Source organism: Taudactylus pleione, unplaced genomic scaffold (assembly GCF_031769625.1).
Source record: "Taudactylus pleione unplaced genomic scaffold, aTauple2 ptg000486l, whole genome shotgun sequence".
NCBI lineage: Eukaryota > Metazoa > Chordata > Amphibia > Anura > Myobatrachidae > Taudactylus > Taudactylus pleione.
Window position 1 is genome coordinate 766466 of NW_028284888.1, and position 13875 is coordinate 780340.

Below are 13875 nucleotides of genomic sequence, written 5' to 3' on the forward strand. Positions count from 1 at the left end.
ATTCTGTCACTCAAAATAGCAGGCATTCGCTTTTTTGCGAGCACACGATTTTCGGCCGCACTGAGTGGTTCGCGCATGCGTATTACGATCCGTACGCATGCGCAGTTGGGCAAACGTCGCTCGGAGCGAACGAGCAGCCACTTGCGTCCAGCTCTGAATCAGGCCCAGAAACTTATGTATAAGCACAATGTATTTTTTTATATTATCTGCTACCCCTGTATTAGTAGTAGCATTTCATATTCATGCCCTCATCGTCTCTTCCGTCTCGCTACAAAGTATATAATGTGCGCATTGTAATTATGTATACGCATACAGTTGTAACCGTCTCTGTATCAGTTTTGTACCTATGTAACTCGTTGTTTGTTCTGACCCCAGTGTGTGGCGCAGTCACGCTATAGAACGCTTGTGGCGATAAATAAGTAAAAGAGAATAATAACAGTAAAATTAGAAGAGGAACGCACATACCAGCCAGTGATATAGCTCCTAACTTCTGCTTTTATCTCCCCTAGAAACACTGCTGTAATATCGTGCTAATCCTCTCGCTGGTGTCGTGGCACCGTATCGGCGCTGGCTAGCGACAGACATCTCCCAAATGTCCTAGAATCCAGACTATGGGGTCTATGTACTAAGCATTGGGGAGAGATAAAGTGGACAGAGAAAAAGTACCAACCAATCAGCTCCTAACTGTCATGTTACAGGCTGTGTTTGAATAATGACAGTTAGGAGCAGATCGGTTGGTACTTTATCTCCATTCACTTTATCTCTCTCCAAGTCTTAGTACATAGGGCCTGATTCAGACCCGTTCGCTAGATGCGGGCGCTCGCTCCCAGCGTATGCAAATTCAGCTAAGTGACGTCAAGGTAGACAATCGCACGGCAAGGCATCAGCACGCCCACTATGTCTTGACGAGCGATCACTTTGTGTTTATAGACGCCCACCAGCCTGTCTTTAGCCGCCCACTAGAGCACGTCATCTCCAGGAAGTATATACAGCCATCGGTACATCTGGAGCCATCGGATCAGACCGCAGCGCTTGTGGTTGACTGTACCCTACCGCAAGCACTGCGAGCAGTTCTGTGTAAAAATCAACCAAGTGACATGTACTATGATGCTGCCTGTTAATTATGCACGCCTCTGAAACGGCGTTGAAACACTCAGGCACGCCTGCGTCCGCAACTCCACTCCCCCGTTACCACTGCCCTGCCCCTGTTACCACCCACAAACGGCCTCTCCTGTCACTCATTCCACTGGGCTGTCTTTGCTGGGCGAGCGAGCGCATCCCGATCGCTCAAACTAGTTCCCACACGCGCACTGCGATGAATATGCATGCGCAAATGCATAACATCTGCCGTGAGCGAGCGGCTGCTTGCGAACGGGTCTGAATGAGGCCCATAGTGTGGATGGCACGGCAGTCCCACTTGGTCGCACCTTTCCTACTGACATAGTAGAAAGAAGCAATATCTCTATTTGTAATTATCTGTCATTACACGTTTCTTGCTACCTAGGTGGCACAGTCGCTACAATATTCCCTATTTTCAACAGTTCTGATTTTTTTTATCAATAAATTCTGTTTAAAATAAAGAACAATTTCCCCTTGATCACCAATTTTCATGGTATTGACATGCCCGGGGACATTGCTAGAAGTCCCTAAATAGTATTCTGATTGTGAATTGTACAGTTCTTGATCTTTGTCACATATTTTAGCATAAACATTTGCATCGGATGCCTGCGCGAGGCACTACATCATCCCCTTGAGGCACCTCGGAGATATAGGACGCAGCGAGACCCTTTGCTAATTCAATACAATGCTCACCATTGTCGTAGCTGGTTCTAACAGAGTATTAATAGTTTTTGGTTGAGTGGCAAGCAGAAAGCTGCCTTTAATCCTCAGTAACCCAACAGTCCTATCTACTGTCCGTCTCCCTCTCTTTTGTGAAATACATTTTGCATGTGATCTCGGGAGATTCAATCTATTAAATAAGGACGGACACCTTTTGTGAGAACCGTCTGTATTGTACTGTAAGAATACGTGGATGACTCAGCTGTCAGACGTTTGTGAAATGTGTACCCAATTTGCAGTAATGAAAAATTATTCTGTATAAATCTTTAAGGGTTTGCTTCCTCCGTTGCGTTGCATTTTACATCGCAGGAGAATGGGGATAGTCGCTGGAGAATTATCCAAAACTTTTATTCCCTAGAAAAGCTGAACAAGCTGAAATCAAAATTGCGCACATAATTATTTGTAATGCGCCCTCCTTTTACATTACCTGTGTATTTGAAAATTATTTGCACAAAAAAAACCGATAAGTTTTAATGTAAAAGTTTTATTCTGTTCCCCGTCTCTACGCCCAGGTCACGGGCTGTTTATCTGAGGTCGCGGAGGTCATTTAGCACTGCGTCAATACTTCCTGTTTGTATTCCTACAGGCTCTGAGGATTGTTCACGGAACTTCACCAACACCAATGGCACCATTGAGTCTCCCGGCTATCCGGACAAATACCCACACAACCTGGACTGTGTATTCACTATCCTGGCCAAGCCAAAGATGGAGATCATCCTGCAGTTCCTGACCTTTGACCTGGAGCACGACCCCCTTCAAGCTGGGGAGGGAGATTGCAAATACGATTGGCTAGACATCTGGGATGGCATTCCAAATGGTAAGGCGCGGGGGAAATGTAAGGGCACTCTCAGAAAGGACTGTGGGGCAGGGGCTGAGCTGCCACAATTGTGCCCCAGTGTGCTAAAAATGCCGCAGTTGCTGGAATATAGTTGCAATTATTGCATGATGCGTGAAGGTCGTCAGTGAATGCACGTGTGCAAGGTGTACATCAGGCCTACGACACATGCAATTACACCGCCTGATTCGTAGCTTTTGTTTTGCTTGAGGAATGCACATTTGGTAGCATGGGTGACGATCATTATGGATTTGCTCTGGTTCTCAAGTACCCGCAAACAGTACAGCTTGGACGGTGGCATCTCTGTGCCGTTCTGTATCTGCTATCAATTCCGCTAACAAACCCTTACTGTGCTCAGCCTATATTATTATTATTCCCTGCGTCCCGTCTCATTAGGCCGAGGCCAGCGTACAAGTCAGGTCCATGCCAATCTGCACGGGAACATATGCATTTGCCCTGTTTTCTGGGCGGACACAGAGCGATTTTACCCATTATACGTCACTCATGCACCAGCCCATACAGGTATTATCTATGCCTATGGCTGTATTTGCAGCACACATAGCTCCTGATATTTCAGATGACCCAAGAGGGAGGCTCAAGACATGGCGTCGTTTTAAGTGTTCTTGTTATGGAAAGAGCTACTTATATAGGAAACATATACATATATACATATTGCATGTTAAAAGACATTTGGTTTGAGAGCTGCTGCTAAAAACCTGATCGACTCAAACAGTGTTTTACATGGCCCCGGGCATAACCCACCACAGAAATATACTCGACGTGTGCAGTTGACACTTCGATGCTTCTGGAGTCTGACTGTCAATAGCACAAGCAGCAATAGTTCCCCTCCAAGTATTTCCATTAAACCTGACGCTTCTCCGTTCCCATCACTTCAAGATACTGAGCAATGAAGTCACTGGCGTTTGGACCGTGGCGCATTGTATTAGATTGCCTCCTGCATTCACCATTACCGCTGGGGGGCTGTGTAGATAAGAAAGCACCAGAGTGCTATTAGTAAAACACAGAAGGATGTGTCAGCCCCTAATGCCCTCAGCTGATAACACTGATGCTCTTATTCCTCTCTGCAGTGGGACCCTTGATTGGCAGGTATTGCGGCACGAAGACCCCCTCCGAGATCCGCTCTTCAACTGGAATACTCTCTCTCACCTTTCACACCGACATGGCCGTGGCTAAAGATGGCTTTTCAGCTCGCTATTTCCTTGCCCCTCAGGAGGTGCCTGAAAGTGAGTAGAAAATCTTCATGCCTGGCTGCCAGGCCCTGGCGATACTTCCTCTCCTCGCACAGCGCCCCTGTCAAGCGCCTTGGTCTTCTCTCCTTTGCTATACTTGAATTTTTCCAGTTTTATTATGTATTGTATGTTAATCCAACGTCCTAGGTCCCCCGGCCTAGATTCTGATTATGTTTTGTTTCAATCAAATGTTATTGAAGCTGTTGCCGCTTGTGACAGTACAATAAGTTCGCCGTCAGTCAGTCCTATCCCCCTTGCGCGCACACGTCTGACAGCGATGTCTCCACAAGCTCTGCGGCATCATTCTTCTTCAGACAAAACAACGTCTCTCAATTAATAGGAGTTTCCACCAGACTTCCGCAGTTATTAGTTTCTGCTGGTTTTTCTGATGAAAAATAAAATTTGCGGGATGTACAGTTGTGACTTTGTTGCCTGCAGGCCGACGGCCGCACCGCCATAGAGACAGCATTCCCGCTGAGAGGCTTTAATTAAGGAGCGTCTTTTGGATGCGAGCTGTAATGTCTATGGGCTGTGAAATTGAGCACAATCTTACACTCATGTTGATGGTTTTTTTTAATTAGCCAGTTCCAGCATTTTCCACTTATTATGCCTCTGGCTTTATTGTCTCTGCAGCACCTTTAAGCTGGGTACACACGTAAAGATTTTCTGTCCAACCATCCAACTAGTTGATTGGTTGGAATGAAGATCTGGTAACGTATGGGAGTAACTGATGATCAGCAATTTGCTCCTAAATGCCAGAAAACAGATGAAAATGACGTCAGACAAGTTTGTTAAATGTTTGATCTAAACAATTTGTTCAAACAACAGTTTTTGTCCATTTTCTGGCATTTGGGAGCAAATTGCTGATTGTCATTTACTTTCATACGTTACCAGATATTCATTCCAACCAATCAACTAGTTGGCTGGTTGGACAGATAATCTTTACGTGTGTATGCAGCTTTAGTTCCGGCAAAAACTTCTGCATTGTTAACTACACAGCGGCTACTGTCCGTAGCTGGATCAACTGTACAACATTATTAATTATCATTTTTTATATCATTAGTGCCAGTTATAGGAGGAAGCTTAATATAGACACCCCCGGGATGGAACCACAAGCACAGATACACTCACTATATTATTCAGAGAAGCCTCAGAAGAAAACAATTATGTTTCAGCTGGATGTAATCTTAGGGTAGAGGCATGAAGCAGGTTGCAATATGTCCATCTCAAGAGCGAAGATCGGGCCAAGAAATTAGTATTTCTGGTAATCTTCTTCATTTGTTGAAGATTAGCAGCATTTTCCCTCTGATAAGCCCATGTTTTGCAGCTCCTAATTTGCGCTGTTTCTGCGAACGTTCAGGGTAGCCGAGCATGTCTGCAGCCGTTAATAAGCTCATGAATGGGATGATCTAAGGAGCATGGTAAATTGCAGGGGCTGTTCCCCAAACGCACATTTCATTTTAGCTTGAGAAATGCAGATTATATTATGAGTTCCTCAGTAAAACCGGACTGAAAGCAATGCCCGTCTGGGTGTATTATACAGTGTTTAACCAGTTGTGGGTCTTCTACAGCTTTCCAGTGCAATGTTCCCCTGGGAATGGAGTCCCGGCGGATATCTAACGAGCAGATCACCTCGTCCTCTACGTACACCGATGGGAGATGGACCGCCCAGCAGGGCAGACTCAACAGTGATGACAACGGCTGGACGCCCAACGTGGACAACAATCGGGAGTATCTCCAGGTGTGTTGCTGATTCGGGTCTATATAGCATGCAGCTGATGGTCCTACTGGATCTGGGGTTTCCCACATCTCACATCCCAAAACCCTTCATAGAGGGAGTTTTACTATCAATTCATCAAAATCATCCCCGAGTGCACTGGAACATACAGCCAGGGCCCCCAACCCAAATTCCTTCTCCTTAAAGATAAATTTACATGGAGCTCTGGAAGAATATTTGGCCCATCTGCAGCTATTGGCCTGGGAAAGGTGCCGCTAAGTGCCTTATAGCATTCTACGACAGATGTAACATTGTAAGTGTTGGGGGGAGCAATTACAGTATATTCATATTTAAAAAAAAAAAAAAAAAAAGACATTGTTGCAGGTTAAATGTAATATTATGATACCTTATATCTTGCACAGTCTCTATGAGCTGCACTATTGAATGCATGGCTTTTTCTGTAAGCGTGGTGCTATCCCAGTATGCTATCAGGGCTGCAGCAGATTCCTGCAATGCTGCTGTAAGAGTCACTGGCAGTGTGATGCCAACAGATGAGAGAAGCAGCTTATGCTGCAATGTCTAGTGAACGGCTTTATATCAGCTATATTGATGTATCACGCTGGGCTCCTGTCAAGGGCTGACTGGAATGCCTTATAAGACAGCGGTTTGGAAGCAGTCGCTGTGCTATGGGAAGGTAAAGCCCTCCTAAGTGGATCTGGCCGCACCATGCGCACGATTAATTGTTAGTCAGGAGGCATAACGCTAAGGCTGGGGGGGAGTTGCCGTAATGAATTGATCCTCTGCAGAAACAGGCTGCAGCGCTTTAAATCAAACCGTCACCAGTCAGCTCCCTTAGGATGGGAGCCAAGTATAACCGGGATTTAGTGTACAAGAGGAACGTCTAACTCCTTCAGAGCCGGCCGATGGCACAGCGAGAAGTGTCAGCAAAATAAATGTCACTTCACAAAACAGAAGAGCGATCAACTGCAGCAACTAAAAAAAAAGTTCTGAGTGGGGCACGTATTAAGGTTTATGGGGTTTTAAAAAAATAAAGAAATAAAAAAGTAATAATGAAACGTAGAAACCTGTGATGTCTCGAGGTATTGGCAGAGTGCATCATGTACGTAACCTTCCCGTATGAACATATGGCTATAGGAAACCTGAGCTTATAGCTTCATCTTCACAGTTAAAACCCCCAGCCCCCCCCCCTATCCCATCCCCCCCCCCTAACCCCCCCCCCCTATCCCATCCCCGCCCCCCCTATCCCATCCCCCCCCCATCCCATCCCCCCCCCCTATCCCATCCCCCCCCTATCCCATCCCCGCCCCCCCTATCCCATCCCCCCCCCCTATCCCATCCCCGCCCCCCCTATCCCATCCCCCCCCCCTATCCCATCCCCGCCCCCCCTATCCCATCCCCCCCCCCCTATCCCATCCCCGCCCCCCCCCCCCCCCGTGGTGACTGTCCAGCTGTTTGTCTGTATAGGTGTTAATGACAAAGCCAATAGTCCTGATGTCAGACTAGATCCAGTGGTCAGCTTGTCACAAGTAAATGAAATCATTGTTGAGCTTGTATGACATGTATATATGTCTGTGCTCATTATGAATAAGTTGTGATCTGCTTATAGTAAAATAAAATATCCTGAACCACTAATTGATAAGGCTTAGAATAGCGTTATCACCTCAGTTAGGTTTGGTTAGCGTTGCTGACTTGCAAACAGTTATATACGCATCTGGGATTAAATTAATGACTGTTATTATACAGCGCTGAAGTCTAACCTTTAGCGATAGGCGCTCCCTAAATAACAACAGGGAGGAGGTTTAACTCTTTCAGTACTGGAGGAGCCTGCGGTATGTAGGGCCATCTGCCGTGTTATGAAGGTCACGCTATAAATGTAGAGACATTTAATAGTCCCACCTATGGTTCCAAGGGGAAGGACATTGTCTCAGCAGGGCCGAGCCACACTGCCAAATCCTGGGATAATTTATTCCACATTAGTAATCTGGCAGGAAAAGAACCCACCAAGCAAAATGCAAAGTGTCTCAGACAGTTACTGCATAGCCCGAATCCTGCATCCCATCACCTCCAGCGCTATCTGCAGTGAGAGCATTAATACACTTTATAAATGTTATGTGTTACTGTGTTCAGAGTGTTACTGCTGTATGGTGTAGTGTGTGTCAGTGTATACTTCAGCTGTATGGCATTGTGTCAGTGTAAACTTCAGCTGTATGGCGTAGTGTCACTGTTTCTTCTGCTGTACGGCGTACTGTGATTGTTACTTTTGCTTAATTGCCTAGTGTCACTGTTCCTCCTGCTGTGTGGCTTTGTGTCAGTGTAACTCCTGTATGGTGTAGTGTCAGTGTCACTCCTGCTGTGTGGCTTTGTGTCAGTGTAACTCCTGTATGGTGTAGTGTCAGTGTTATGTCTGCTGTATGCTGTAGTGTCAGTGTCTCTCCTGCTGTATGGTGTAGTGTCAGTGTTATGTCTGCTGTATGGCTTAGTGTCAGTGTTACGTCTGCTGTATGGTTTAGTGTCAGTGTCACTCCTACTGTATGCTGTAATGTCAGTGTTATGTCTGCTGTATGGCTTAGTGTCAGTGTCACTCCTGCTGTATGGCTTAGTGTCAGTGTTATGTATGCTGTATGGCTTAGTGTCAGTGTTATGTCTGCTGTATGGCTTAGTGTCAGTGTCACTCCTGTATGGTGTAGTGTCAGTGTTACGTCTGCTGTATGGTTTAGTGTCAGTGTCACTCCTGCTGTATGGTGTAGTGTCAGTGTTATGTCTGCTGTACGGCTTAGTGTCAGTGTCACTCCTGCTGTATGGTGTAGTGTCAGTGTTATGTCTGCTGTATGGCTTAGTGTCAGTGTCACTCCTGCTGTATGGTGTAATGTCAGTGTTATGTCTGCTGTATGGTGTAGTGTCACTGTTCCTCCTCCTGTATGGCTTTGTGTCAGTGTCATTCCTGCTGTATGGTGTAATGTCAGTGTTATGTCTGCTGTATGGCTTAGTGTCAGTGTCACTCCTGCTGTATGGCTTAGTGTCAGTGTCACTCCTGTATGGTGTAGTGTCAGTGTTAAGTCTGCTGTATGGCTTAGTGTCAGTGTCACTCCTGCTGTATGGCTTAGTGTCAGTGTCACTCCTGTATGGTGTAGTGTCAGTGTTAAGTCTGCTGTATGGCTTAGTGTCAGTGTCACTCCTGCTGTATGGTGTAATGTCAGTGTTATGTCTGCTGTATGGATTCGTGTCAGTGTCACTCCTGCTGTATGGTGTAATGTCAGTGTTAAGTCTGCTGTATGGTTTAGTGTCAGTGTCACTCTTGCTGTATGGAGTAGTGTCAGTGTTATGTCTGCTGTATGGCTTAGTGTCAGTGTCACTCCTGCTGTATGGCTTAGTGTCAAAGTCACTCCTGTATGGTGTACTGTCAGTGTTATGTCTGCTGTATAGCTTAGTGTCAGTGTCACTCCTGCTGTATGGTGTAATGTCAGTGTTATGTCTGCTGTATGGCTTAGTGTCAGTGTCACTCCTGCTGTATGGCTTAGTGTCAGTGTCACTCCTGTATGGTGTAGTGTCAGTGTTATGTCTGCTGTATGGCTTAGTGACTGTCAGTATCACTCCTGCTGTATGGTGTAATGTCAGTGTTATGTCTGCTGTATGGCTTAGTGTCAGTGTCACTCCCGCTGTATGGCTTAGTGTCAGTTTCACTCCTGTATGGTGTAGTGTCAGTGTTATGTCTGCTGTATGGCTAAGTGTCAGTGTCACTGCTGCTGTATGGTGTAATGTCAATGTTATGTCTGCTGTATGGCTTCCTGTCAGTGTCACTCCTGCTGTATGGTGTAATGTCATTGTTATGTCTGCTGTATGGTTTAGTGTCAGTGTCACTCCTGCTGTATGGTGTAGTGTCAGTGTTATGTCTGCTTATGGCTTAGTGTCAGTGTGACTCCTGCTGTATGGTGTAATGTCAGTGTTATGTCTGCTGTATGGTGTAGTGTCAGTGTCACTCCTGTATGGTGTAGTGTCAGTGTTATGTCTGCTGTATGGCTTAGTGTCAGTGTCACTCCTGCTGTATGGCTTAGTGTCAGTGTCACTCCTGTATGGTGTAGTGTCAGTGTTATGTCTGCTGTATGGCTTAGTGTCAGTGTCACTCCTCCTGTATGGTGTAGTGTCAGTGTTATGTGTGCTGTATGGTGTACTGTGACTGTTACTTCTGCTTAATTGTGTAGTGTCACTTACTGCTTCTGCATGGTGTAGTTTTAGTGTTACTCCTGCTGTATGGTGTAGACTCAGTGTTACTGCTGCTGTATGTTTCCCCTGCTGTATGGTGTAGTGTCAGTGTTACTCCTGCTGTATGGTGTAGTGTCACTCTTTCCCCTGCTGTATGGTGTAGTGTCACTGTTTCCTCTGCTTTATGACGTAGTGTCACTGTTTCTCCTGTTGTATGACGTACTGTGATTGTTACTTCTGCCTTTATTGAGTAGTGTCACTGTTACTCCTACTCTGTGGCGTAGTGTTACTACTGTTGTATAGTGTAGTGTCACTGTTACTCCTGCTGTATGGCGTAGTGTCAGTGTTACATCTACTGTATGGCATAGTGTCGGTATTTTGCCTGCTGTATTGCGTAGTGTCACTACTACTCCTGCTGTATGGTGTTCTGTGACTGTTACTCCTGCTGTATGGCATTGTGACTGTTACTCCTGCTGTATGGCATTGTGTCACTTTTACTCCTGCTGTATGGCATTGTGTCAGTGTAAATCCTGCTGTATGGTCAAGGGGGCTAGGTGCTTGTTAAATTCGGCACTGTTGTTATGTAGTATTTATTCTAGGATGTGGAAGGGGCAGGGAGCTTATCAAAGTCGGCACTGCTGTTACTCCTGCAGTATGTATGGTGTAGTATCAGTGTTACTCCTGCTGTATGGCATAATATCAGTGTTACTTCTGCTGTATGTATTCTGTAGTGTCAGTGTTACTCCTGCTGTATGTATGGTGTAGTGTCAGTGTTATGTCTGCTGTATGGCTTAGTGTCAGTGTCACTCCTGTATGGTGTAGTGTCAGTGTTATGTCTGCTGTATGGCTTAGTGTCAGTGTCACTCCTGTATGGTGTAGTGTCAGTGTTATGTCTGCTGTATGGCTTAGTGTCAGGGTCACTCCTGTATGGTGTAGTGTCAGTGTTATGTATGCTGTATGGCTTAGTGTCAGTGTCACTCCTGCTGTATGGCTTAGTGTCAGTGTCACTTCTGTATGGTGTAGTGTCAGTGTTATGTATGCTGTATGGCTTAGTGTCAGTGTCACTCCTGCTGTATGGCTTAGTGTCAGTGTCACTTCTGTATGGTGTAGTGTCAGTGTTGAGTCTGCTGTATGGCTTAGTTTCAGTGTCACTCCTGCTGTATGGCTTAGTGTTAGTGTCACTCCTGTATGGTGTAGTGTCAGTGTTATGTGTGCTGTATGGTGTACTGTGACTGTTACTTCTGCTTAATTGTGTAGTGTCACTTACTGCTGCTGCATGGTGTAGTTTCAGTGTTACTCCTGCTGTATGGTGTAGTTTCAGTGTTACTCCTGCTGTATGGTGTAGTCTTAGTGTTACTGCTGCTGTATTATATATTGTCACTGTGTCCCCTGCTGTATGGTGTAGTGTCAGTGTTACTCCTGCTGTATGTATGGTGTAGTGTCAGTGTCACTCCTGCTGTATGGCATTAAGGTCAGTGTTACTTCTGCTGTATGTATGCTGTAGTGTCAGTGTTACTCCTGCTGTATGTATGGTGTAGTGTCACTGTTTTCCCTGCATGTTGTAGCGTCACTGTTGCATGAGCTCTATGTTGTAGTATCACCGTTATGTCTCATGCATGTTATCGTTCACTGTTATGTCAGCTGTATGTTGTAGTATCACCGTTATGTCTCCTGTATGTTTTGGTGTCACCGTTATGTCTCCTGTATGTTGTAGTATCACCGTTATGTCTCCTGTATGTTGTAGTATCACCGTTATCTCTCCTGTATGTTGTAGTATCACCGTTATGTCTCATGTATGTTGTAGTATCACCGTTATGTCTCCTGTATGTTGTAGTATCACCGTTATGTCTCATGTATGTTGTAGTATCACCGTTATGTCTCCTGTATGTTGTAGTATCACTGTAACGTATGCTGTATGTTGTAGTATCACCGTTATGTCTCCTGTATGTTGTAGTATCACTGTTACGTCAGCTGTATGTTGTAGTATCACTGTTAAGTCTCCTGTATGTTGTAGTGTTACTGTTACGTCTGCTGTATGTTGTAGTATCACCGTTATGTCTCCTGTATGTCGTAGTATCACCGTTATGTCTCCTGTATGTTGTAGTATCACCGTTATGTCTCCTGTATGTTGTGGTATCACCATTATGTCTCCTGTATGTTGTAGTATCACCGTTATCTCTCCTTTATGTTGTAGTATCACCGTTAGGTCTCCTGTATGTTCTAGTATCACCGTTATGTCTCCTGTATGTTGTAGTATCACTGTTATGTCTCCTGTATGTTGTAGTATCACCGTTATGTCTCCTGTATGTTGTATCACCGTTATCTCTCCTGTATGTTGTAGTATCACTGTTATGTCTCCTGTATGTTGTAGTATCACCGTTATGTCTCCTGTATGTTGTAGCATCACCATTATGTCTCCTGTATGTTGTAGCATCACCGTTATCTCTCCTGTATGTTGTAGCATCACCGTTATGTCTCCTGTATGTTGTAGTGTTACTGTTATGTCTCCTGTATGTTGTAGTATCACCGTTATCTCTCCTGTATGTTGTAGCATCACCGTTATCTCTCCTGTATGTTGTAGCATCACCGTTATGTCTCCTGTATGTTGTAGTGTTACTGTTATGTCTCCTGTATGTTGTAGTATCACCGTTATCTCTCCTGTATGTTGTAGTATCACTGTTATGTCTCCTGTATGTTGTGGTATCACCGTTATGTCTCCTGTATGTTGTAGTATCACCGTTATGTCTCCTGTATGTGGTGGTGTCAGTGTTATCTCTCCTGTATGTTGTAGTATCACCGTTATGTCTCCTGTATGTTGTACTATCACCGTTATGTCTCCTGTATGTTGTAGTATCACTGTTATGTCTCCTGTATGTTATAGTATCACTGTTATGTCTCCTGTATGTTGTAGTATCACCGTTATGTCTCCTGTATGTTGTAGTATCACCGTTTTGTCTCCTGTATGTTTTAGTATCACAGTTATGTCTCCTGTATGTTGTAGTGTCACCGTTATCTCTCCTTTATGTTGTAGTGTCACCGTTATGTCTCCTGTATGTTGTTGTATCACTGTTATGTCTCCTGTATGTTGTAGTATCACCGTTATGTCTCTTGTATGTTGTAGTGTCACCGTTATGTCTCCTGTATGTTGTAGTATCACCGTTATGTCTCCTGTATGTTGTAGTATCACTGTTATGTCTCCTGTATGTTGTGGTATCACTGTTATGTCTCCTGTATGTTGTAGTGTCACCGTTATGTCTCCTGTATGTTGTAGTGTCACCGTTATGTCTCCTGTATGTTGTAGTATCACCGTTATGTCTCCTGTATGTTGTAGAATCACCGTTATGTCTCCTGTATGTTGTAGTATCACCGTTATGTCTCCTTTATGCTGTAGTATCACCGTTATGTCTCCTGTATGTTGTAGCATCACTGTTACGTATGCTGTATGTTGTAGTATCACCGTTATGTCTCCTGTATGTTGTGGTGTCACTGTAACGTATGCTGTATGTTGTAGCATCACCGTTATGTCTCCTGTATGTTGTGGTGTCACCGTTATCTCTCCTGTATGTTGTAGTATCGCTGTTATGTCTCCTGTATGATGTAGTATCACCGTTATGTCTCCTGTATGTTGTGGTGTCACCGTTATGTCTCCTGTATGTTGTAGCGTCACCGTTATGTCTCCTGTATGTTGTGGTATCACCGTTATGTCTCCTGTATGTTGTGGTGTCACCGTTATGTCTCCTGTATGTTGTAGTATCACCGTTATGTCTCCTGCATTTTGTTGTAGTATCACCGTTATCTCTCCTGTATATTGTAGTATCACCGTTATGTCTCCTGTATGTTGTAGTATCACCGTTACCTCTCCTGTATGTTGTAGTATCACAGTTATGTCTCCTGTATGTTGTGGTGTCACAGTTATCTATCCTGTATGTTGTAGTATAACCGTTATGTCTCCTGTATGTTGTGGTGTCACTGTTACATATGCTGTATGTTGTAGTGTCACCGTTATCTCTCCT

At 44.7% G+C, this 13875-nt stretch overlaps 1 protein-coding gene across 2 annotated transcripts in view; it reads left to right on the forward strand.

Moving 5' to 3' along the window:
* The window catches only part of NRP2 (neuropilin 2), a 184994-nt gene that overhangs the window by 79328 nt on the left and 91791 nt on the right, over positions 1-13875 (forward strand). For both annotated transcript variants that reach the window (XM_088449487.1, XM_088449488.1), the window contains exons 4-6: positions 2426-2656; positions 3763-3918; positions 5496-5665. In XM_088449487.1, coding sequence (XP_088305613.1) covers positions 2426-2656; positions 3763-3918; positions 5496-5665 — 557 coding nt within the window. The remainder of the gene's footprint in view (positions 1-2425; positions 2657-3762; positions 3919-5495; positions 5666-13875) is intronic.